Source organism: Adiantum capillus-veneris, chromosome 12 (assembly GCF_014529385.1).
Source record: "Adiantum capillus-veneris isolate H3 chromosome 12, ASM1452938v2, whole genome shotgun sequence".
Classification (NCBI taxonomy): Eukaryota; Viridiplantae; Streptophyta; class Polypodiopsida; order Polypodiales; family Pteridaceae; genus Adiantum; species Adiantum capillus-veneris.
Genome location: NC_140942.1, coordinates 136,872,388 through 136,897,158, shown reverse-complemented (window position 1 = coordinate 136,897,158; position 24,771 = coordinate 136,872,388). Strand labels below are relative to the sequence as shown.

Genomic DNA, 24,771 nt, shown 5'->3' with positions numbered 1-24,771 from the left:
CTCTGTGCAGTTAGGTCGCTTTCTACCAACTCTCTCTCTCAACAACCAATGTCTTCTCTAAGATGGCCTGAGTCATCTAACTCTTTCTCAAAGACGTGCACACTACAGAGTCGCCACCTTTTCTCTATCTATAGAGCACCCATGCAAAGGTTGATTAATACCTTCTCTCTTTCTCGTCCCCAGACTGGAGCGCAAAGAATGCATAATCCAGTAGCTCACATGTAGAGGGCTTGTTCATCCATGCATGTAGCACTCGCCTGCCTGCATTCACATGATGTCGCGGTACCACTGCTCACTGCCTCTTATGTAATGAGCTGCAATATTGGTGTGACTCCATGGGATCAATTGCACGTCCATGCTCCCTCGCTCACTACATATAGTTATTGTTGGACGAACGGATGCCCGACAAGCAGTTTCTATGGAGGAGGCTCTATGGAGAGCACAAGCCATGTCTGATGGTGGTGCTGATGTGACCTTTGCAAATGCATTATGTTCAAAAGATGAGATGCGAGATTTTTGTAAGATTGCACCTGGTACAACCAAAATGGCAAACATGCTGGAGGGAGATGGGAGAACACCCATTCTGACTCCCATAGAATTGGACGAGTTGGGATTCACAATTGTGGCTTACCCCTTATCGCTTATTGGTGTATCGATTATGGCAATGCAGGATGCTTTACGTGCTCTAAAGAGTGGCCGCATGCCACCTCCAACAGACCTCCCTTCTTTTGCGGGTATCAAAAAGGTTGTGGGTTTTGAGAGGTATTATGCGGAGCAGAACAAACACGCAACTTCTTCAAGTCCAGAATCTGATAAAAAGCAAAAGATGCAATTCAAAGAAATTGATGTTGGTATGCCTTTAGAGCCTTCTCCCATAGGTGATTCTTCTCTGACTCAAACAGATGAAAGGCCAGCTTCCCAGGGTCCTGAAGTCGAGTTGGTTGTTCCATATGTACTAGAAGAATCAAATGATGAACATTTTACTAGTTCTTCTTCCAAGATTTGGTCTCGTACACTACGTGTTAAAGTCACTGATAATAATGGAGTTGTGAAGCTTGATGTTGGAATTCCGGTAATGCCTTGTGAGCACACTAAATTTCCATGGTTTTCATGTGCAAGATGCAATAAATATTAACGCTAAGAGGAACTAAAAATTAGTGGGGTCTCATAGGGACTCAACAGGTCATGTGAATTGCATTATCTCATTGTTTCTTGAAAGTTGGATAGTCTTTACAATTTGCTGGCTACTTGGATTCATGGATCAATTATGACACCAACATAAACACTTTCTTGCTTCTTGGACTTTGGCTAATTCACTTTCTTTTCTCTTTAGTTGGAGTTGTCTCAGTTCATCTTAGATCCACTTTGACACGCCTTTAAATGACTTTGTTTGTTTCATGACCCTTGTCATCTCACTATCATAGTACCCCTCTTTTGCTTATTTCCCTTCTTCAATGAAAATGGTTTCCCTAGATCAACAAAATGAATTACCTAAATCATCGATCAAATTGTAGACTCAAGGCCGATGTGTATTCTGCTAGCATGGTTGCGAGATGCAAGAAAAGATATAAGATAGACACCCAGAAAGAGATCTAAACTAGGGCTTTCACAAGCTCGGCGTCTCTCTCTTTGTCTCTAATATCGTTTGCGACCTTGCTGAAGGCAAGGTTCGAGCTGGTGATACTTACTGCAACATACATTGACAAAGCCTTTCCAAAGGATCAGACAAACAAAAAATGGAAAATGATCTCATAAATCAACAACATCAAGCAAGAAAATTTAGAAGATGCATCAACATAAAAAGATTACCAAGGACCAAACACAAATTGCTTTTTACAAAAATAGAAAGATGATGATCTTGATTGGACCAAATAGGAAATTTTGGAGGAGACTTTACAAATTCTATTAACAAAATCAATTCATTGTGACTCCTTAACATTTCAAAAAAGAAAATTTTAAGAATTTAGACAAACCAAGTTCGTAACATGGAAATTACAAGGCGAAACCTTCAAAATCAAACGAAAGATAAACAATGTTAGGAAGATGAAGGCATCAACAAAGTTGATAAACCAGCGTATTAGCAAAAGAGGAATCCTTATTTGCAAGACAATTTGCATGCACATGTCTTGACAGTGATTTACATCTTGAAGCTCTTTTTGGTTTTCTAAAAGAAGCCTTAGTGTTGAGTTGGGTTAGGCATACTTTCAATGTTTTTAGTGATGATTGAGACTTGCATTAAATGTTATTTCAATTTTAAAATAGTAAATGGATATTTTCATTTCATATCTTGACATATCTTGACTTTTCTTGCATTCTATTGTTAGAATGTTAAAGTGAAACTTCACTTGCATAATTCTAGTAAATCCTATGGGGAGACACACACACATACACATACACATACACACATTAATGAGTTCTTTTAATTTTACATTTCATTTCACAGTCTCACATGGATTGACTTTTCTTACATTCTATAGCTTAATTCTAGTCAATATTCATGAAAGTCTATTCTATTAAGCGGTCGTCGGCTGAGTTTCCTCCCTACAAAGAAGCGAATTGGAAATACTAGCATAAATTTAAAAATCTGCAAGATTTTTGAACTATTTTATCACATATTTCACAAGTTTTTCTTCCCTTTGACATGGTTTGCAACTAGCCGGTCTCTATTTTCAACAGGCTCAAGGCTAAGATGAGGCAATCCTTTCTTGAACACTGATGCTACTTAAACTCAACCTAATTATTTGATCACGTTCTAATTGTTTTAGAAAGCCACTGTGATTCTTTCACTTGTTCTATAAAATCAATGCAAAAAGAGGCTTAATAGGGGCAAATAGACAATTTTCTCAATGAGGCATTGAAGAAGGCTTTTTATCTCAAAAATTTGTTCGTCCATAATGCCAAAATAGAATTAGTATGAGAAGATAAACTTGTTGCCTAGTGATGTACATAAGGGATTTGTCCATCATCAACTATTTGAACATCCATCTCAGTAGAAAAATTAGGATTAACCTCATGATCAAGACCGCCCCAAGACTCATACTAAATCCCTAATTGTATGATGAGAAAGGTGGACAAACATAAATGTTAGAATGCATACTACTAGTCTAATTGAATCTCAACAACCAAGGGACCTTAATTGCTTCAATCGGATGATTACGAGCAAAATCACTAGGTCTATTATAGTGAAAGCAAGTTCCAAACACTAAGAAACCAATACAAAACTAAACCATGTAGAAACTTTCAAAGAAGAGGGAATTTGTTTTGCTATATTCTAAAGGACACATACCTAGTTTGATGCTTTCCCTAAGCGTGAATTAGTTGGAAAATAGAGGAGATGACCCAAAAAAGCTGTCAATTCTCTAATAGCTAGCCATAACCACCCGAATAGGGGATTGAACTAAAAGAGCCTTAGTTGGATTAAAATTCCCAAAGTAAAACAACATAGCCCTCCTGAAGAGTAAATCTTTTTTTTTTGGTGCAAAAATCTCACAATTGTGAGTGAATTATATTGAACAGCTCAAAAAATTACAAGGTCTAGTCATGCTCTTGTTGAGCCATGACTATACTTACATCAGGGCAGTCCCTCCAACCCACCGCCTCTTCCTTGTTACAAAGGGTCCATAAAGTTGTCCTTTTGAGATCTTTTATTTACCGATATTGTCCAAGATTTCCCCCTGTCCTAGGCATTCCATCTACTGACACCAAGGCACAAGTTGTCCTGGACCAATCCTCCGAGTGTTGCTTGCACCCGAGCGTCCATATGAGCACTTTGCTTTCTTGAGTCATTTTTGCAGAGCTTGCCACCTCAGAACCTCCTTCAAACACACGGCGATTTCTTGTCTACCATACATTGTGTAAGAAGAAATATTTGACGATTTGAGTGTTGACGAGGAGGGCAAGATTTCCTGAATTCTTGCCTCCAAGGAGTAGGTCAGTCTTGAAGAAACTAATTTTCCATGTTCTTTGGACCCACTTGCATATTTTCCCTGCAAGGCCTGTAATAGTTGGGCAATCCATGAATAGGTGGGCTAGATCTTCTATCGCCATCCTGCACCCTAAGCATCGATCTGACCCAATCCCTCTCTCCTGAATCTTCACCCCCGTCGGTAGAGCACCCCAAATTACCTTCCATAGAAAGACCTTCATGTGCTGCGGAACCTTTGGCTTCCATATGTACTCCAATACTTGCTCCCACCTTTCCTCCGGCCATTGCTTTTTCCATAGCTTGTTTAGGGGGCTAGACCAATTCTTCTTATGCATCATTGTCTGATAAATGCTTTTAGAGAAGTTAATGTTTACGTATTTGAAGGTGGCTCCCTATTACTGTCAGTTTTATGCATATGGTGCAAGAGTTGGCTAGGGATTGCACGTTCTTCTGTCTTTATGAGAAGTTAATGTTTACGTATTTGAAGGTGGCTCCCTATTACTGTCAGTTTTATGCATATGGTGCAAGAGTTGGCTAGGGATTGCACGCATAGCAAGTGCAAGCCGTGGCTACCTTTTCCACCTTCAGTATCTTCGGGGATGAACCAGAGCACCCTACGATTCACACTGCACACGCTTTTCGCATTGCTTGTCAGAGGCAGAACGCATGCTGATTGGCCATGGCTGCCTTTTCCACCCCTCGGGCAAGCTTGGGTGGCTTGACCATGCCGGAACACTCCTCTAGGCAGTCGTCAGTGAGTTAGCATGCCAAGTAGACACGAGCTCGAGTTTGTCTTGTGCATTGTGAACACCTTCACCAAGGACGTTTATTCTGATTGGTCCAGCATCCAAAAAGTAGAATAGGGCTGGGTGTTGTGAACCCACCCTAGGTTTTAGCAAGGCTTTGTTAGTAATGGACTCACTTTATATGAGTACTGCAAAAAAAAAAGAAGAAAAAAAAAGAAGAGAAAGGATGATCTATCTTTCCCTTTCAGCTGACTCGCAGTACATATCCATTACAGGAGAAACGAAGCGGAATCGCCGTCGCTCTTTTAACCTTCTTTGAGCGGCAGCGGTGTTCTGTCTGCTGCCCCTTCAGCTCTTTGTTTGTTCAACGAAGCCCTGAATCCTGATCTCCATTGCCAACATCGTCACAAGGCTTCAAAAACCGCGCGTACTTCTTTCTTCCGGCAACTTCTCCATCAAAACAATCGATAGACAAGTGCTTGCCAGAGCAGAACAGCATGAGTTCTCCCCAGCAGGAAAGCTTTCTTACGGAACAGCAAAGGAAGCTTCTTAGGGACATGTCTTTTGGCAGCATTGGATCTCCCCCAGAAGCGTCATCACCAAAAGGCACGTCAGAGCTACTGAGGCAAGCAAGCAATGTGTCCTCTTCTTCTGTTGGTGGTGGTTCTGGACGGGTCATGGCTGGTCTTAAGCAGGACAGGCGCTCCCATTCTGGAAAGCTCGGTCGCCCCAAGAAAGGTATGGGTCTTGCCCCTCCTGCGTTTACCCTCTGCATTTTTTTCTGTAGGTTCTTTTTGCCTGTGTTTCTACAGCCTATTGAGTCAGGCTGCGGCAACCATATTCCACGAAATGTAAATTAGTTCCGTGACCTTCAAACACTCTTAAGATGTTGGAAGTGGCAAAAAGATCATTTTTTTTAGAGAGAGCACAAGTATGAGTTGTGCATAATGTTACTGCTAAATCGCATGCAGTGCTCCATGTACTGGGAATATGCTTAGAGAATTTGAGTCACAGAGAAAAACTTCTTTTTCTGAAACCCAAAATACAGGGGTTTATGTGTGCAACGATCATGTATGCATTAATGGATCTTAAATCCACTCTGCTTGCTAGTTGCAAACATAAAATTTGATGTGTTTTTTTACTGTTTATGTTTTCTTTTGATAAACTGGTATGATGTAAGGCTTCTGGCCTTCTGCTTGTATTTATTATTTCTGACTATCAAGAATCTACTTTAGGGAAAGATGGGACTTCAAATTCATATAGATGAGATCACTTTTAAATTTTGGTGAATCATTCTTCTTGCAGCATATAAGCCACTGGATGATATGGGACTTTTTTTTTCATGGAGATGAGTTCACTTTGGAATTTGGGTGAAGTATGTAAGCGTCGGATTTGCATTTTATGAGGTTACTTATCAGCCTATGGAAGTCACTTTTCTAGTTTTGTATCCCTTTCCAACTTTTAAATTTTTTTCCACTTCCTCCAAAGAGTGAAAAATTATCATGTATAAGAAGAAAATAGTGCGTTCCTCTTAACTTTTAAGTACCATGCCTTATGTCACGTTTCTCTCCCAAGCAGTCTTATCAATTTTTGATGGTCTTTGTAAGCTGATTATATTTTTCTCCTAAAAATACATGTACCGTTTTTTCCCTCGGGTTTTCAATACTTTCTTCTACCAGGCTTCTCTGTAAGTAGTAAAAATGTGTCTGCCTGTGGAATGCTACTTGGCGGTCAGGTTCTGATTGAAGCATGTCTTTTTCCTTGCCTGTGGAATGCTACTTGGCGGTCAGGTTCTGGTTGCACGGTTTTTCCCACCAATTTCAAATTGTAGAAGGGGTACCACTCAAATGGAGACGAAAGCAACTTGTTAGAAAGTGGTTCTTGGGATGACTGGTTGTAGCAGTTGGTTACATCAATGAGGTTCAACCATTTTGAACTTTCAAGCCTTTGGTTTAGTGCTTTGCATGCAAGGAGCTTTTTGTGCAGGTGGATAAGGACGATTGCTCTAGTTTTCAAACTGAAAACTTCATCTGTATTTAATAAGTCTGTCATTTTGTGAAGGTCAGGTTATTATCCCTAGAGTAAGTGCCATCTGTCGAGTGATTTCCCTTCAATGTCGAACTGTGATATTGCTAAGAGCGATTTGTAGCTCCCGAGGATGGAAGCAAATCAGTCTAGTTACTGAAGTGACTGGTGGATACATTGCGAGATGTTACGGCTATAGAATTTTCACCAGATTTGCACGCTGCTAGTACTATGAGGCGGTCTCGACGGTTGTAGCAAGTTGAGATTTATAGATGAACTACGCCCTGATGTCCTCGGTAACAAAGGATAGAGAACCTCTCACAATTGAGAAGGCCCTTTCACAATCAAAGTGGAAGGAGGCCATGTAGGTAGAACTTGATTCTATCGAGTGGAATGACACATGGGAGCGGGTTCCAAGGCTAGCAAAGTGGAAGGTCATTGGTGTCAGTGGGTCTACAAGACGAAGTACAAATCAGGTGGGTCTTTGGATAAGCACAAGGCTTGCCTCATTGCCAAGGGGTAGACCCAAGACGAAGTACAAATCAGGTGGGTCTTTGGATAAGCACAAGGCTTGCCTCATTGCCAAGGGGTAGACTATAATGAGACCTTTGCACCAACTACATGTATGGCGACCATTGAGATAGTTTTTTTCTCTAGCAATTCATCATTGATGGCCCTATGTATGTTGAAGTGGCTTTTCTCAAGGGTGACTTAGAGGAGCAACCTCAAGGATTTTGTGTTCCAAGATCGGGTGACAAAGTTTATAGGTTGCAGAAGGCTCGTGGCTTTTCTCAAGGGTGACTTAGAGGAGCAACCTCAAGGATTTTGTGTTCCAAGATCGGGTGACAAAGTTTATAGGTTGCAGAAGGCTCTCTATAGTTTGAGCAAGCTCCTCGAGCGTGATATTAGAAGATTGAGTCTCTCTTCCTTTGACGTTTGTTTCGTCGTTCTTTTGCAAACCTAGATTTGTATCTTTTTAGAGACAGATGATTGTTGATGCTCGTTATCCTCTATGTAGATTGTGATTACAAGTAGCTATGATGACCACATTCGCGGTATGATGGAGTTTGTCACAAATTAGTGACGTGGCACTGGCAAGGGTTAGGGTTTTTAGAACCTAATCTACTACTTGAACCTCTTGGCCGAGGGGCTGTCAGGTGCAACAGAATTGAAATGGTGAAGATCTAGTTTTACACTTCCACAAAATCCTTTCTTTCTTTCCTTGCGTTAGTGATCCCTTTTTGCTTGAATGATGGTTCCTTTTACTTTCCCTTGAAGAGAGGGACTGGGAGAATGCAGTAGAGATGTGTAAAGGTTTACGTTAAAAATAAGACCAACGAAGAGGCAGTCCAGCGATTCACCAGCATGCAGCATTTGGGGAAGGGGTGCGCAAAACAGCCAGCGTGGAGAATTGTAGCGCCAAGGGGTGCGTGGAAAGGGTGCCACCGAAGTGAAGGGATGCCTTCTATGATGCCCTTTCGCGAAGAGGTGGAAAGGGTGCCACCGAAGTGAAGGGATGCCTTCTATGATGCCCTTTCGCGAAGAGGTGCCCCTTTTGATGTGCAAAAGTAAACAAAGAGAATTCAGCCACCAACAAAGGGAGTGCCACACCCGCAAAGAGGTACTCCTTTATGCGAAAGGCTGCCAGCAAGGTGAAGAGTTGCTACCACCCTTTCACATGAACAGGTGTGAACGCAATCTTGAACGGACGCCACCCGATGAATAGGCACACAAAAGGTCACCAGCAAAAATTTGCCCGAAATTCACCGCGTACGTGGCACGCCGCACAGTCACATCTGTGATTCTATCCGTTATTTACGTGATTGGAGCAGAAAAATTCATGTTACCTTATACGCGTTTGCGTGTGTGCACCACCTTTCTTCTGGTTTCATGCAACTCCGAGAAGGGGAGGAGAGCGGTGAGGGTCTCGGGAAAAAAATTTGCTTTGATACACTGTAAGGATTCTAGGTACTAATCCTTATTAAGTACTTAATCTCATGATTAAGACTTAAGAAGCTTGAACTTGACTCTAAGATAAGACGTAGAAGACTTTGTGTTTGATTCTTTGAAAACTAAGTACAATAGGCTTCTTATATAGGAGGCGAAGAGACACAAATGAAAAGACATGTCTCATGGTGAAGAGACACGACTTTAGACGTAAAGACACATCCTTTTGATGAAGAGCTGCAACCATTAAACGAAGAGTCGCAACCGTAGAGAGAGGGGTGTGACCAATCGTCAAAGGTGTGGCTTTTGGCGAAGAGGCACGTCTCTTGAGGGAAGGGTCGTGACCATCCAAGCGTAGGGGTCCTCCTTGGCATGGCACTTCGCATATCTGCAACTAGGAGTAGGTGTAATACTGTAACATAGTCACAATTGTGATAGTTTTTGCAATCAGCTTTCAGCCCTTCATTCCTCTCACATCGGGAGCGCAATTCAGCCCCAGATCCCCCTTGGTGGCCATCTGCAATCCCACATTGAGAAGGATCCAAAGGTGCATCAAAACTACCCCGGAGGTGCCTCGACTTGAGGGGTTACCGTGGCCAAAGTCGAGTCAATAGAGTCTGCACTTGAGGTATCGCATTGTGTGTACATTCCATTTACGCAATCTAAAGCAAATACCACATCGGCAATGGTGTGGGGGGACCCTTGAGAGGGTTGGTTGGGACCCCATTGGATATAACTCTTCTCTTCTCTCTCTTTATCGAATATGGTCTTGGGAACTTTGCACCTGATGGTTATGGATGCGCAAAGAACGACTGAGTTTCGCCTAGTGGTTTGGCTTGCCAGTTATGTTGCATAATGTTTGTGGATTGCACTAGAATTCGAGCCTAACGAGGCTCCTTTTCGTGGGAATACTACAGGTTCCGGTGTAGTGATCAACGTTTTTTGGTACATCGTGGGGATGCACATGAATGGCTCGGACAACTCTTGTCCAATGCTTTTTACTGGTCGGTTGGTGGTGGAATTTTTTTTTCCCAAAATTGTATTGTTTTTTGGGTTTTGGGTGGTAGATCCCGGAGCCCCAAGTTAGCTTGCTTCTCTGGACCAATTTATGGCTGGGGAATGGAACAAGTTAATGCCCCTTGAGATGCATGATTACCTCGAATGTCCGGTAGTAGTCGACCCTGTTTCCGGTAATGATGGGAGGAATGTAAGTCAGAGTTTGAGCTTGGGCTTGGATCCGCGTGAACTAGTAAGGATGTTGCGAGAAAAAATGAAGACTAGGGATTGGAATCTGATATGTACTAGATGGAGGACTAAGGACAGCCAACAACGCAATGCATTTCAGTCTACACCACTCTTAGTTTTAATGCTTGAAAGTGGCCACGCTGCCCCACTATCTCACCCTCTAGCGCTGGCCCTCTGTTTCTCCTTTGCTGTCATGATTGTGACTATGTTGTAGTATTACAGGTATGGAACGTGCCATGCCAAGGTGTCACGTGCACATCTAATCCCATGTGTACGTGGACAAGCTACTTCATGACAAGGGTTCAATTAGGCTAGCTTAGGAAGTGTTCTGGCACTTTTGTGAGTTTGTTCGCAGACCATGCATGTCCAGGCACTTAGAGTAGATGCATATCCTCTCGTTGCACACAACATGATCATCAACATTACCATCAGAATCCATTAGGAGCATTTTACAGTGCACAGAACCCATTTTTCCTATTTTAGCCATTTTTCCCTTATTATTAATAAGTGACTTTGTTGGGTAACTGGATAGGGCAAATTGTCTAAGGATATATATAAGAAAACCTAGCGCTAGCACTTTCTGGCAAAAGAGGCAGTAGGAGTCCACCAACTCACAGGCACCTTCTCAGCAAGACCGGGTGGCAGGAGGCCTAGCGTTTCGAGCCAACAATAGATCAAGACCAACGTTGTCACGTGACACATCCCAACCCTATGTGTCCGTGGACAAGCTACACCACAGCAGGGTTCAGTCAGTCTGATCAAGTTAGATTAGCAGTGATCTGGCACTTTTGTGAGTCTATTCGTAGACCGTGCATGCCCAGTCACTTAGCATAGATGCATATCCTCCGGTTGCACACAGCATGATCATCGGAATTCCCATCAGAATCCATTAGCATCAGTTAGAGGAATTTTCCAGTGCATTTAGCCTATTTTCCTATTTATTGGGTTTTTCACTTATTATTTTTAAGTGACTTTCCTACAAAAGTAGGTAGGGCAATTTTGCTAAGTTAATATATAAGCAGACCCAAGTTAGCACTTTCTGGCAGAAGAGGCAGCAGGAGCACCTTGCTCAACAGGCAACTTCTCAGCAAGACCAACCCCCGCGACTACTCTGGCGTTTTCTCCACAGAAGACCTAGCGTTTTTGCATCAGATCAGCCTTGGCGATTTGTGCACAGCAGATCAGCCCCGGCGTCATCACGACACAACACATCAGCCTAGCGTTTTTGCATTTGCAGAACCCCAGCGACAAAAGGACCAATTTCAGCCCCTGGCGTTTTTGGATTTCAGCAGCAAATTAAGACCGGCATTATTCACCTAAAGTGTAGCAGATTCAGCCCGTAAAGACCATCAGTTTTCAGCCCTAAGAAACCTCATTTTTCAGCCAAGAAAACGCAGCCAAAACAGTCATTTTAAGCCACCGTAACAGTCCCGAAATTCAGCGATTAGAAGATCTCAGATTTCAGCCATCGTCGTCATTGTCATCGTCGTCGTTGTCGTCGTCACCGTCGTCGTCATCGGCATAGACCAAGTTGCATAGTCCATTGCATACGCATTGTACACCTTTGTGCAATCAAAGAATAGACCACTCTTGCCGACGAGAGTGGGGCCTTCGGAGGAGGGTTTTACAACCTCTCGGGTGTCGTATCTCTTCTCTCTCCTTCTCTCAGTCTCATTCACTTGCACGCACAATATCCACTCACTTTGTTCGTGATCATAGCACTCTCCATAAGACGGAACCTTGAGCAATAAAGATCACTAATCTTGAGAAAATACAACATTCATTCCGCTGCACCTAACAAACGTTTTTGCACAGGACCAGCCTAGTGTTTTTCAGCAAATCAGCCCTGGCGTTTTGCAGTTTGCAGATCAGCCCTGGCGTTACCAGATCACAAAACCAGCCTGGCGTTTTTGCAGCAGATCAGGCCTAGTGTTTTTGCATCTTGTAGATACCTAGCGTCTTGCAGATTCCCGGCGACAAATCAGCACATGGCATCAGCGTTTTCAGTTTTCAGCACTTAGACACCGTAGATCAAGCCCCAAACCTCGCAGATCTCACCTTCCTGCAGCAGATCCTCGCCGCACGGTCGGATCAGCCAGCGTTTGCAGATTCAGCCCGCTATTCGCAGATTTCAGCATCTGCGTTTTCAGTGCATCGTTGTCGCGTCGTCATCATCGCCGTGGTCACCGACATAGAGTCAGAATTCAGCAGATAGAAGATTTGCAGATTTCAGCCCCTAGCGTTTTCAGATTTTAGCCCGTCTCGTCGTCGTCATCATTGTTGTCGACATCGTTGGCAAGTCCATTGCATTTAGACCATTGTACGAGATTTGTGCAATCAATAGCATAGACCTCTCTCGCCATAGAGAGTGGGGTCCTTGGAGGAGGGTTTGACAGCATTCTGGTGTCGTATTCTTCTTCTCTCTCTCTCTCTCTCTCTCTCTCTCTCTTTCTCAATCTCAGCACCTTCATTCACAGTGTCATTCACTTTGTTTGTGATCATTTACACTCTCTCACTAAAGGAATGGAAGGCTCTCCCTTCCGTAAGTAAAAGCAACCTTGAGCAGAGTTCGGAGCACTCATCTTGAGCCAAGTTCAACATTCACTTCCGCTGCACCTTACATTGGTATTAGAGCTTTGACAGTGTTTCTGTATCACTCAAGGAAAGAACCACATAATTTTTTTTTGCTTGTTGCGGTTGCACGTAACCCAAGTCAACTTGGGCGTGTCGATTCCTAATCGTGTTTTGAAGAGTGACGGGAAACCCAAGAAAGAAAGGCTTGTCTAGCCTCCCCTTGTTTCTCCTTTTACTCATTGAGAGCGGACGTGCACTTAGCGGCCGGCCAATCGATGTGAGGTTGGAAAAACCAACCTTGGTGTGAGCGTAAGGCCGCCAAGAGGTGCGCACGCAGGAAAGAGGAGCTCGGGTAAGAGAAGATCCTTCTCTAAAAGAGATTGCAAGCGAAAGAAGAACCTCAAGAACCTCAAGACTCAAGATCCTCAAGAACCTCAAGAACCAAGAACCACAAGAATCCAAGTTCCTCGTGAACGTAAGAACCCCAGACTTCAATCTATGGTCATCACCAAAAGCGGAATGGTTACTTCGCATGGAGGTGATGAGCATGGAAGTGGCGAAGAAGAATTTTCCCCACTAGGAGGTTTTTCCGACCCTCCCTCTTCCCCATCTACACCAAGAATTGCACCAAATCTATGGAGGCTTTGGTCAAGACGATGGATATGAAGTTACGACAAGAAGCGCAACGCACTGCCTTGGAGCGCGAGCATGAAGAAAAGACAGAATTTGATCGTGAACACAGAAAGAACGGTAGCCATAGAGCGTGAGCGCGAGCAAGCACGCTTGGCGGCCGAAGAAAGAAAAGCAGAATTGAATTGCGAACACAAAGAAAGAAAAGCCGAACTGGATCGCAAGCGCGAAGAAAGACGGTTAGAGCGTGAAGCGTAGAGAGACCAACGCATGCAAGAGTTGGTCCTACTATTTTCTAACGTGCAGGCGCAAATTGAAAAGAATCATGAGAAGGAGACTCTCTCAATCTTTTCTTCTCAAAAACACGACACATACGATTTGTATGATCAAGATGTGATTATTCACGAGCATGATGAATTGTATGATAATGATAAGTATGATGAATTGCATGATAAAGATAAGCATGATGATTCGCAGGATAAAGACGTGATTGTTCACAAGGATGATGGTTTAGTTGATGCTTTTTCTAGTGAAGCTAACCTCATTGCAGATTCGATCAATCATGAAGAACTGATCTTTCGAGGTCCCAAGAACCCCCACAAGAAGTATTATGTGTGCTCATGATTAGTCAGCACGCATTGTTCGAGTGTTTCATTCGTAATGGTTTCCTGTATTTTCGTCACCGTCTTTATGTGATCCCTTTTCATAGGCATGCCATATTGTACGATGAACACGATTCCCTCATGAATGAGCACGGATGTATGCGGATTACCCATGAAAAGATGAAATGTTTGCACCCAAGGAATTCACATTCCATGTCTCTTCCTTGGCATGACACAGTATTCGAAAGAGCACAAGAAGGATTGAGCATCAAGCATCGGCATTTCCATTGTGATTTGCCACAGTTGATAGATTTAGATCAGAAAGACAAGTTTCGATTCCGTTGTTTGCGTGTGTTTGATGAATGGTTTGGCACTCCGTCTATATGTTCATCTACATTGCATGCACAGTCTTTAAAGAAGACTAGAATTTTTCGAGTCACTTTACATGGAATGGGTATTTATGTTTTTGTGTTGGAAGTGGTTTCATGAATTTTTATCCTCGTAGATTCTTGAAGAAGGTAGATGCATGACTATAGACGAAGTTGAAGCATTGAAGAAGCCACAGATGACTGTGCGTCGCTTTCGGCGCGGCCCAAAGAAGCAAGCGTTCAGACCTATATGAAGTTTTAGTATCGTATGACCTACGCATCAGAGTGGGCCGGCGAAGAGTCCTTCCCAGGGTTCTAGACGCTGATGGCGATCTCCCTCAACGCCATACAGTTCGGTACCAGTATCTCACTTTGAAAAGGAGGGGATGTCACGTGCACATCTAACCCTATGTGTACGTGGACAAGCTACTTCATGACAAGGGTTCAATTAGGCTAGCTTAAGAAGTGTTCTGGCACTTTTGTGAGTTTGTTCACAGACCGTGCATGTCCAGGCACTTAGAGAAGATGCATATCCTCTTGTTGCACATAGCATGATCATCAACATTACCATCAAAATCCATCATGAGCATTTTATAGTGCACATAACCCATTTTCCCTATTTTAGCCATTTTTACTTATTATTAATAAGTGACTTTGTTGGGAAACTAGGTAGGGCAAATTGGCTAAGGATATATATAAGAAAACCTAGCGCTAGCGCTTTCTGGCAGAAGAGGCAGCAGGAGTCCACCAACTCACAGGCACCTTCTCAGCAAGACCGGCAGGAGGCCTAGCGTTTCCAGCTAACAGCAGATCAAGACCAGCATTTTGGCTCAGGACTAGCCTAGCGTTTTTCAGCAGATCAGCCCTGGCGTTTTGCAGTTTGCAGATCAGCCCTTGCGTTGGCAGATCATAGAACCAGCCTGGCGTTTTTGCAGCAGATCAGGCCTAGCGTTTTTGCATCTTGCAGATACCTAGCGTCTTGTAGATTCTCGGCGACAGATCAACACATAGCATCAGCATTTTCAGTTTTCAGCACTTAGACACCGCAGATCAAGCCCCAAACCTCGCAGATCTCACCTTCCCGTAGCAGATCCTCGTTGCACGGTTAGATCAGCCAGCATTTGCAGATTCAGCCCGCTATTCGCAGATTTCAGCATCTCCATTTTCAACACATCGTTGTCGTGTCGTCATCATCGCCATAGTCACCGACATAGAGTTAAAATTCAGCAGATAGAAGATTTGCAGATTTCAGCCCCTAGCGTTTTCAGATTTCAACCTGTCTCGCCGTCGTGATCATCGTCATCGACATTGTCGTCAAGTCCATTGCCTTTAGACCATTGTACGAGATTTGTGCAATCAATAGCATAGACCTCTCGCCATAGAGAGTGGGGCCCTTGGAGGAGGGTTTTACAACATTCTGGTGTCGTATTCTTCTCTCTCTCTCTCTCTCTCTCTCTCAGTCTCAGCACCTTCATTCACAATGTCATTCACTTTGTTTGTGATCATTTGCACTCTCTCACTAAAGGAACGTAAGTAAAAGGAACCCTTGAGCACAGTTCACAACACTCATCTTGAGCCAAGTTCAACATTCGCCTTCCGCTGCACCTTACACAAGGAGAACCCCTACGCTTGGATGGTCACGACCCTTCGCTCAAGAGACGTGCCTCTTCGCCGAGAGCCACACTCCTTTGACGACTGGTCACACCCCTTCGCTCTACGGTTGCGACTCTTCGTCCAATGGTTGCAGCTCTTCGCCGAAAGGATGTGTCTTTACGTCTAAAGTAGCGTCTGTTCACCATGAGACGTGTCTTTTCATTTGTGTCTCTTCGTCTCCTATATAAGGAGGCTATTGTACTCAATTTTCAAGCATTCATTCAATCAATCAAACACACATTCACTCTCTTGAGTCTCAGTTTGATCTTCAATATGAAGTTTTAATTCTTAGTTATAGGATTAGCACCACTAATCCTCACAATGGTATGAGAGCAAATTTTTTTTCCCCGGGCCTCTGGACTTGGCGTATACCTAGCCTTGCCGTTGCCGATTCTACCCGCAACCCTCACCTAGTGTGTTGTATGGCCGTAGAGGAAAGATGGTGTACTTCGACTACCAATACGAGGTAATTGTTTAGTTCTATGCATATAAAAACAAAATAAAAAGAATGAGACAGCTGTGAGTGTGTGTGTGTGGCGTACCCAATCCTTTTCGAAACCATTTGTGCTGGTGACTCTTCATGTGGCTTTTCGTGAGGATGTGACTCTTCGAGCTCAATCTCGCACCCCTCCATGTGAAAAGGCACTGTGTTGGCAGCCAACCTCCCCTCTTCTCCCTTGCTTGCACTCCTCTCAATTGCTGGCGTATGAAGAAGAATCGTAGAGCTGAATCGCTGCGCTGAATCACTAAACCCCTTCGCTGGCTGCCCTTTCGTCACATAAACCCCTTCACCTAGAGTGCTCGCACCTTTTCCGGTGAAAAGGCACTAACCCGGCAGCCCTTGATCCTTATCGCACCCCTCCAGGCGTTTTGCACCTTTTACGCGCAGAAATTCCCAAGCGCTGGCGCTCCTTGCTGCTGGCATGCTGGTTCGTGACACCCTTTCGTTGGCAAACCTCTTCACTGGCCTTTATTTTACGTCAAGAGGGTCACTTAAAAGGTGTCTCCACATGGGTTATAATTTAGGGGTTCACATTGGCCAAGTTGTTCAGCGCTGGTGGGTTTTTCAATATATAACGCTGATGTGGGTTTTAATGTAGTGCATTGCTGGTTTTAATACATTGCACAAATCTGGTGCAATGGTCTAGATGCAATGGACTTGCCGACGATGGCGACGACAATGATGACGAGGACGAGGACGGGCTGAAATCTGAAAATGCTAGGGCTGAAATCTGCAAAAATGTTGACTTCTGCTGAATACTGACACTGTGTTGGCAAGGACGGCGATGGCGACGACACGACAACAATGCGCTGAAAAGGCAGATGCTGAAATCTGCGGAAACTGAAAACGCTGGCTGATCTGTCAGTACGGCGAGGATCTGTTGCGGGTAGGTGAGATCTGCGAGGCTAATGGCTGAATCTGTGAGGCTAAGTGCTGAAAACTGAAAACGCTGATGTGCGTGGGCTGATTTGACGCTGAAATCTGCAAACGCTAGGCCAAGTCTGCAAACTGAAAAACGCCACGTTGAATTTGTAGCAAAACACTAGGTGTAAGGTGCAACGGAATGAATGTTTGCGCTTTGCTCAAGATGAGTGCTCCGAACTGTGCTCAAGGTTCCTTTTGTTCTTATGGAAGGTAGAGCCTTCCGTTCTTAATGAGAGAGTGCTATGATTACAAACAAAGTGAATGGACTCTGTGCGTGCAAGTGTATGAGACCGAGAGATAGAGAGAGAAGAGAAATACGACACCAAAAGCTCTTACCAGATCAGTGTCCTTTATACATGGTTTGTGGGATACAAATAATTGCCGATATACTAGACCGGCCCTTGAATCCTCTCGACAATTAGCAATGAAAGGGGATACATCATGCTGGTATGCGCAACTGTCCTCGTGGTTTCAGAGACACGGGTTCAGTATGGAAAGATTAGCCCCCTTCCAATACTCTCTTGAGGCTCCATCACTGGCAATTACACGAATGGAGATTAATAAAATCATCCGACAGGATCTTATACAGTTGGATACTAAGAGGACATGGGTAGACCCTACACAAGAATTGGGCACGAAGATGGCCGACTACAAGGAAAACTTCTTACAGCTATCTGAAGATGGATTTGTGATTCGCTCGAGCTACATGGATACCCACCTGTCTCATGGTTTGAGATGTGCTATTGGTCAGATTCGTACATCCTCACACCAGTTGGAAATTGAATTTGGCAGATTTAGGGGAATCCCACTTGAGAGCAGAATTTGCAAGTTATGCGGAATGGAGCCGGAGATAGAATTACACTATATATGCCACTGCACAGTATACTAAGAGATACGTGGGCGTTTCCATTGCCTATTTAAAGAAGGCTTTGGACCTCTAGATAGAATCATGCAATACCAAGATCAAAGATGCTTAGGCTTGTACCTACTAGAACTACATCGGCACATGGATAATCTAATGAGAAGACAAAGAGCACTACAGCCTCAGAGGCAGATCACAGATTTCTTCGGATTGAGAGAAGCAGGAGTGGAAGGAGAAGCAAGAGGCCAGCAGCCAACACAAAGGAGTACCCACATTCATACCAAAGGCACCCTAATTGACAGAGCGATTGAGCTTAGGAAATCGAGACGACCACGACCAAGATGCAGAAGCACACTTCACCGGAGGAGACTACAACAAAGGATTAGAAGCATTCTAGCCAAACACCGAGAATGCTCCTAAGAAGTTTATTTAATACTTTGTACCCAGACATTGTAACAGATTCACCACTTTTGTATCAGTTTGGTCTCATAGGTCATTCTGGCCTTTTGAAGACGTTAATATAACATTTCATTTCTCTCTCTCTCTCTCTCTCTTTCTCATTCTCAAATGTCTTGTTTCTACCTCAGTGATCTCTCTTCTCCCCAGGTGCATTGTTCATGTGTTTGGCATTGCAGGTGTTCTAGATCGGAGTCGAGGTGTCCACCAGATCATGAACCAGTTCTTGTCTTTGTTGAATCTTCCGCTGCCACCTTTGACATGTCTGTCCTCCGCCTCGCGCGCCTCCATGCCCCTGTTAAGTGGAGGGCGCCTTGTATCGACTGAGATTTCCATTTTTGAGCTGGTGGCTTCGGAGCCTAGCAGACGTTAATGGTCGTTTCAGTATCCCATGACTGCAGATTTCCATTGGTGGATTCTCTCTCTTGGTGCCGGTGCCCTGCGAGGATGTGCGTTTGATGCTGTGGTGGTCTTTATTGTGGCAACAAGACGTGTCAGATTCTTTCATAAGTCTATATGGCCTCTAGATCTCTGGAATTTGCAGACACCTAGGATTTGAGAGGGGTGTTGAAAGTTTGGAGGTACATCTCCTAGGTACACGATAGTAGATCAACCATTGCAGCCTTGATATCGGCCGAGGACTTTTCAGTCTACATCTATCCCATTCAGTCCAAGGGGAACCTAATCCTCTAGGATTTTCTTGGAGTTAAGGAGGAGCAGCGGATACAAGCAAGGCGAGACTAGGCAATTGGGTTCACTTAGTGGATTGTTTGGTTTTATGTCATCATCCAAAGTCCAACATTGTACGTGCAGTCGTACCTAACTCTTGTATGGTTTGGTTTATGCAGTAAGGCGAAAATATTGTTTTGGAAACGAAGTGGGGGGCCAGTATGCCAATTTGATGTTATTTGTATGCCTCACATTTCTTCCTACATTTATCTCTTTGCTGAAAATGGTCTCAGTCATTTGGGTTTTTTTGGACTTTGCTTCAGTAAATTTTCTTTTGTTGTTTGATCTTGCTGTCATTGCACCTCATTGAAACTGGGTACTTGCTCAAAGAGACCTCGACAAAAGTTTGTTTGCTTTTTTTTTGGCAATTTAGTTAGTTTAGTTTGAACATTTTGGAATGCTTACTAAAATATTAGTAATACATTCAACAAAAGTCTGGAGATACCAAGACCACTTGTTTATCTTAGCGGTTCGTTGCAGTTTAATTCTCTTTGTGGTATTTGGTCGTGTTTGGTTCATTCCAGTTTTTTACATTGTGTTATTTCATTTCAGATAGCTTTTACTAGACTGAACTATTTGCACTTTTCTCTTATGTGTGTGTTGCTTTAGGAGACTGAAGTTTAGGAATCTGTCTTCGCATTGTCTCTGGTCCTTGCTGTGAATGGCTTCAAAGTGAAATTCTTCTCAAAAGTAGATGAACTTAAAACTAGTAAGCTTCTCTTATTAATTTTACTGTGTGTCCCTTGATTGTCTATGCTATGGAAGTGTTATAGCCCTTCTTATGGTTTGTAAGTTCAGACTTTTCTGACCTGATGAAGGTATATATTTATGAAATGGTTCTTTGTTGGTTGCCTCTTCAAGTTTAGGTGGTGCTGGTGGCAGAGGTACATGGGGCTCATTACTAGAGACTGGTGGGGATGTTCGCACTGATCGCAAAGACCCTAATTACAACAGCGAAGAGGTATGTCTCCATTCTGGAATATGAAAAGGGATTTATGCCTAATGTGGAAACTGAGCTGCTTGATTGAATAAAGTATTCAAAGTATGTGCTCCTTTTTGTTCTGTTCTCGAAAACCAACAGCAGAAGCATTGACCACTCCCATACTGTGATCTAAGGGTGCATGCTGTTAATATTAGCTGACCATTCATTTTTATAATTTTAACTTTTAATTTGGATTAGTGCCAAACCCATAAGAGTTTGCTGATGCGATTGTATGAACTTTGAGCTCGTAGGGTTTGTATATGTATGAGTGCCTATAGAAGTGTTGCCCAATGTCTTTAGGTTGACCTACCACGATCTGGTTGTGTGCAGCTGTATTTGATATTCTGGCAATTTCTCGCTTCTTTATTTCATCTGCTTTTATTTGGGGTAGCTTTGAGTATTTTTGATTTTCTGCTGCTTGCTGTTTTCCTTTTTAGTGTTTTTAGAGCAGCAGTGAGTGGAGTTTTTCCACTTTGGCAATGGCAGTAGACAAGGAAATTGTTTGTGTGTATAATATATCTGGGTTCAAGTAGCTGGGTCATAAAGCTGGGAATGCGTGTTTATTGAGTATTTTCTCAAGCGAAAGGAACAGCTTTTGTTGGCTGTTAGTGATTGGGTTATATCTGCCGTTTTAACTTAATACTGTTTCAATTCTCTAGCTTGTGTGGATTAGCTATTATATCTTTTTCCCTAGCTGAAGGGATACATGGTTTAGTCTGGTTGTTAATGATTATAGGTGCACGTGGTGTAATTTTTCAGTGAGGTGTCATTTCTTGGTTTGAATGTTTTTTGTGATGATTGTGTGCGCAAATTGGTTCACTAATTGCATCAGCTTGCATGTTTTGGGTGTAGGAACCCTACAAGCTTGTGAGTGCAACTGTTTCACAGTCACTAGAGGATTACAAGGGCAAGGTTGTCCAAATAGTGGAAGAATATTTTACCACGGACAATGTTCTTGAGACTGCAGCTGACCTTCGTGAATTAGGCTCTCCAATGTATCATCACCACTTCATAAAGAAGCTGGTTTCTATGTCACTAGATAGACATGACCGTGAGAAAGAGATGGCGGCAGTTTTACTTTCTGCTCTGTATGCTGATGTAATTGAACCTGATCAGCTTGCCAAAGGATTTGCTAGGCTTGTCGAATCAGCAGACGATTTGGCGATTGATATTCCTGATGCTGTGGACATTCTTGCTCTGTTTGTAGCCAGGGCAGTTGTGGACGATATACTCCCACCAGCTTTCCTGAAGAAGATTGTTCAAACACTACCTGAAGGGGCTTTGGGACACGAAGTGATAAAGAAAGCAGAAAAGAGTTACCTGCGACCAGCTTTACATGCCGAAATTGTAGAGCGGAGATGGGGCGGATGCACCCATAGTACAGTGGAAGAGGTGCGGAAAAAGATTACTGCTTTGCTGAACGAGTATATCGAGAGTGGGGACACAGTGGAAGCTTGCAGGTGCATCAGGGAGTTAAATGTTCCATTTTTTCATCATGACCTGGTAAAGAGAGCTTTGACACTAGCAATGGAGAGGAGGAATTCTGAGGGCCTTATTATGTCTCTTTTGAAGGAAGCTGATGATGAGTGCTTGATAACGTCAAGTCAAATGGCAAAGGGCTTTGCGCGTCTTGCTGATGCAATGGATGATTTGGCTCTAGACATACCTCAAGCAAAGAGCATGCTTTTAGATCTAGTATCCAAGGCCATTGATGCTGGACTTCTGAGTCCATCCTCTGCAAATTCCCTTGTAATCACTGAGCGGAATGATGTACAGAAAGAAGAGGTCACAAAATTTAAGCACAAGGCTGTAAATATCATCCAAGAGTACTTCTATGCGAATGATATAGGCGAAGTGATCAGAAGCTTAGAAGATCTAGCGGCTCCTGCCTTGAATGCTGTTTTCATAAAGAGATTGATAATGTCAGCCATGGATAGAAAGTATCGAGAGAAGGAGATGAGTTCTGTTTTGCTGTCTTGTCTCTTTGCAGATGTTATTACGGCTTGGGACGTGGTTGAAGCATTCGTGATGTTGCTAGAGGCAGCAGAAGACACAGCTCTGGACATTCCAGATGCGGCTAACCAATTATCTCTGTTTCTGGCAAGGGCAGTGGTGGATGATATTTTAGCACCATGTGACCTTGATGAAATCAATGAGCAACTGGGAGCTGGTTCACTTGGTGTCGAAATAGTACATATGGCAAAGGCAGTAATGGCACCTCGACATGCAGGGGAGCGTGTACTTAGATGCTGGGGAGGAGGGTCTGGCTGGCCCATGGAAGATGCGAAGGACAAAATTATAAAGCTTTTAGAAGAGTATGAAGCTGGAGGGGATCTTGCTGAAGCCTGCCACTGCATCCGTGACCTTGATATGCCTTTTTTCCATCATGAGGTGGTGAAGAAGGCCCTGGTTATGGCCATGGAGAAGCAGAATGATAGATTGTTGAGTTTACTACAGGAGTGCTCCAACGAAGGTCTGATTACGGTAAATCAGATGATGAAGGGCTTCACCAGAGTAGCTGATAGTCTAGTTGATCTTGCTTTGGATATTCCAAATGCAAGGAGCAAGTTCGAGAGCTTTATTGAGAAGGCAAAGTCTCAAGGGTGGCTAAGCTCTGCCTTTGAATATAATCCAAAGCTCTTGTCTTCTGAAATGAACAGTGTTGCCTTAGAGTAGTACATCTTCAAGCTTCTTAATTTTTGTGACATCAACTCTGAAGGGTAAGGTCGTGTGTAGGCTTGAGCATATTTTCACTTCATTGATCTGTTGAGATGGGTGCTATGACGATTCTGGGTGCTGGATATGAAGCCCATTGCATGGGCCTCTTTCTGGAATTGGAAGCCATATATCTGGGCTTGAGCATATTTTCACTTTGTTGATCTGCTGAGATGGGTGCTATGACGATTCTGGGTGCTGATATGAAGCCCACTGCATAGGCCTCTTTCTGGAATTTGAAGCCATATATTTGGGCTTGAGTTGCATGATGTTTATGAACTGTCTAAGATCATTGAAATGGACAACAGTAAGCTTGGGAACAGGAGCTGCTGTCTTGTTTTGATATGAAGCATGACAAGCACGGCATTGCACCGTGCCTTGTGCTTGTCTATGGGAAAGCAAGATATATGGCTCTTTTTCTCCGATGGGAAGTAGACTGCATCAGACGGTCAGAAATTCTCTACTACCCGAAGTAATGTTTCAAGTTCTCATGGGGTAGATAGGAGTAAAGTTTCATATGCAAGATCATGATCAGGAGTCCCAAGGAGTAGCAAGCATGCCATTTGTTTCTACTTGGAAAATATATTACACGAATCTAAAGATTGAGCGTAAGTTCAGGAAGAGTCGAAAAGAAGGAAAAGAAGCTTGGACAGAGTTATAGTATGCAGAACTTTGTATTGATGTTTGCCCATATCGTGTGTGCCCGTCTTGCGTGCGTGAACACATTTCATTTAAAAATTCCACATTTGTGAAATCTGCATGCTTGCTAGCTTTAGACCTATAAAACATAATAGACGAATGTAGAAAAGGCAGATTGACATTCCTTGATGCCCACTTTTACACACTAGTGGGAGTCGGTGATGATAGTAGGGTAGCTGTATTTATCAACTACATGATAGAGCTGCTGGTTGTACTGTTGGATGACAACCATGAATGTATTACTCGTTTTTGCTTTTTTGAAGCCAAACCTCGGCTGTTGTAGGATGGCTTCACAAAAGCTCACAACAGTGGCAACAGGAGTAGCCAATAGTGCAATGCCACAAACTATGGAAGTCCTGAATGGTTTACAGGGTTCAACAGGCATGAGATGGTTGCCATGTCATCCCCGTCATATGGTGGGCATAAAGAGAGGGAGTGGTGGACACGTGAAGGGTGAGATTAGTGATCCAAGGTCCAAGTTGTTGGTAACCACATTAACCAATCGATTGTGTCGTGCAGACTAATGTGGAGAAAAGTTATGGGCTGCCTCAATGGGGTGGTTTCTGTTGGTGAGGCCACCCTTAGATTCAATCTTTACATTTATTATTGTCGTATTGCAACTATGCAGCTTTCGTCATACGAAGTTTTTGTCTCACTTTTGTTGATTGTCCATTCTTTAGAACATTAGTAGTGCTGCTCTTTTGGCTACCTCTGTATTGTTGTGACTCTTTCTATTTAGTGTTCATCTAGTAGTGTGTGTGTGGCCAGTAGCCAAACGACACAATTTTATGGTTGAAAAAGGAACAACCAGATATCCCCATCGATATTTTTTCTTTTTGAGAGCCGGAACTCCAATGAACATTCCATACTGTTACCGTAGTCAACAGAGGTCTAAGCGGGGATGAGAGAGAGAGAGAGAGAGAGAGAGAGAGAGAGAGAGGGCAGCTTGCACGAAAATCGAGAGAGGCGGGCAGAGCAGGTAATTATTCAAAGATGAAGATATTGCATTCAAGATTCTACACTTAAGTACGCTCTTTACCGAAATGGCGATATCAGCACCCAATGTCAATGTTGGCCCCCCTCCCCCCGACCCTTAAAGGCCGGGAATGGTCGCTTAGTGACCATTCCCATAATCAGTGCTCCAGGCCTCCGTCGGTCGCCTTGATTGCGGGGAATGGCCATTAAGC

General features: G+C 43.4%; 1 protein-coding gene across 2 annotated transcripts; it reads left to right on the top strand.

Annotated features, from left to right (window-relative positions):
- The first annotated feature begins 4,924 nt into the window (after positions 1–4,924).
- LOC147446566 (MA3 DOMAIN-CONTAINING TRANSLATION REGULATORY FACTOR 1-like) lies at positions 4,925–23,639 on the top strand. Of its 2 annotated transcripts, none has more exons than XM_086525765.1 (3): positions 4,925–5,409; positions 20,055–20,149; positions 21,023–23,639. In XM_086525765.1, the coding sequence occupies exons 1-3, from the start codon at positions 5,169–5,171 to the stop codon at positions 22,844–22,846; spliced, it is 2,160 nt and encodes a 719-aa protein (XP_086381891.1). In that variant the 5' UTR covers positions 4,925–5,168; the 3' UTR covers positions 22,847–23,639. The 2 variants fall into 2 exon arrangements, with proteins under 2 accessions (XP_086381891.1, XP_086381892.1); XM_086525766.1 differs by having other exon boundaries at positions 5,374–5,409; positions 20,050–20,149.
- The last annotated feature ends 1,132 nt before the right edge of the window (positions 23,640–24,771 follow it).

Bases quoted from the DNA above. Each gene is read 5' to 3' on its own strand.
- LOC147446566 (XM_086525765.1), top strand. From the start codon at position 5,169: ATGAGTTCTCCCCAGCAGGAAAGCTTTCTTACGGAACAGCAAAGGAAG. The intron at 5,410-20,054 runs GTATGGGTCTTG...CTTCAAGTTTAG, and splicing joins GCTCGGTCGCCCCAAGAAAG to GTGGTGCTGGTGGCAGAGGT. The intron at 20,150-21,022 runs GTATGTCTCCAT...TTTTGGGTGTAG, and splicing joins CTAATTACAACAGCGAAGAG to GAACCCTACAAGCTTGTGAG.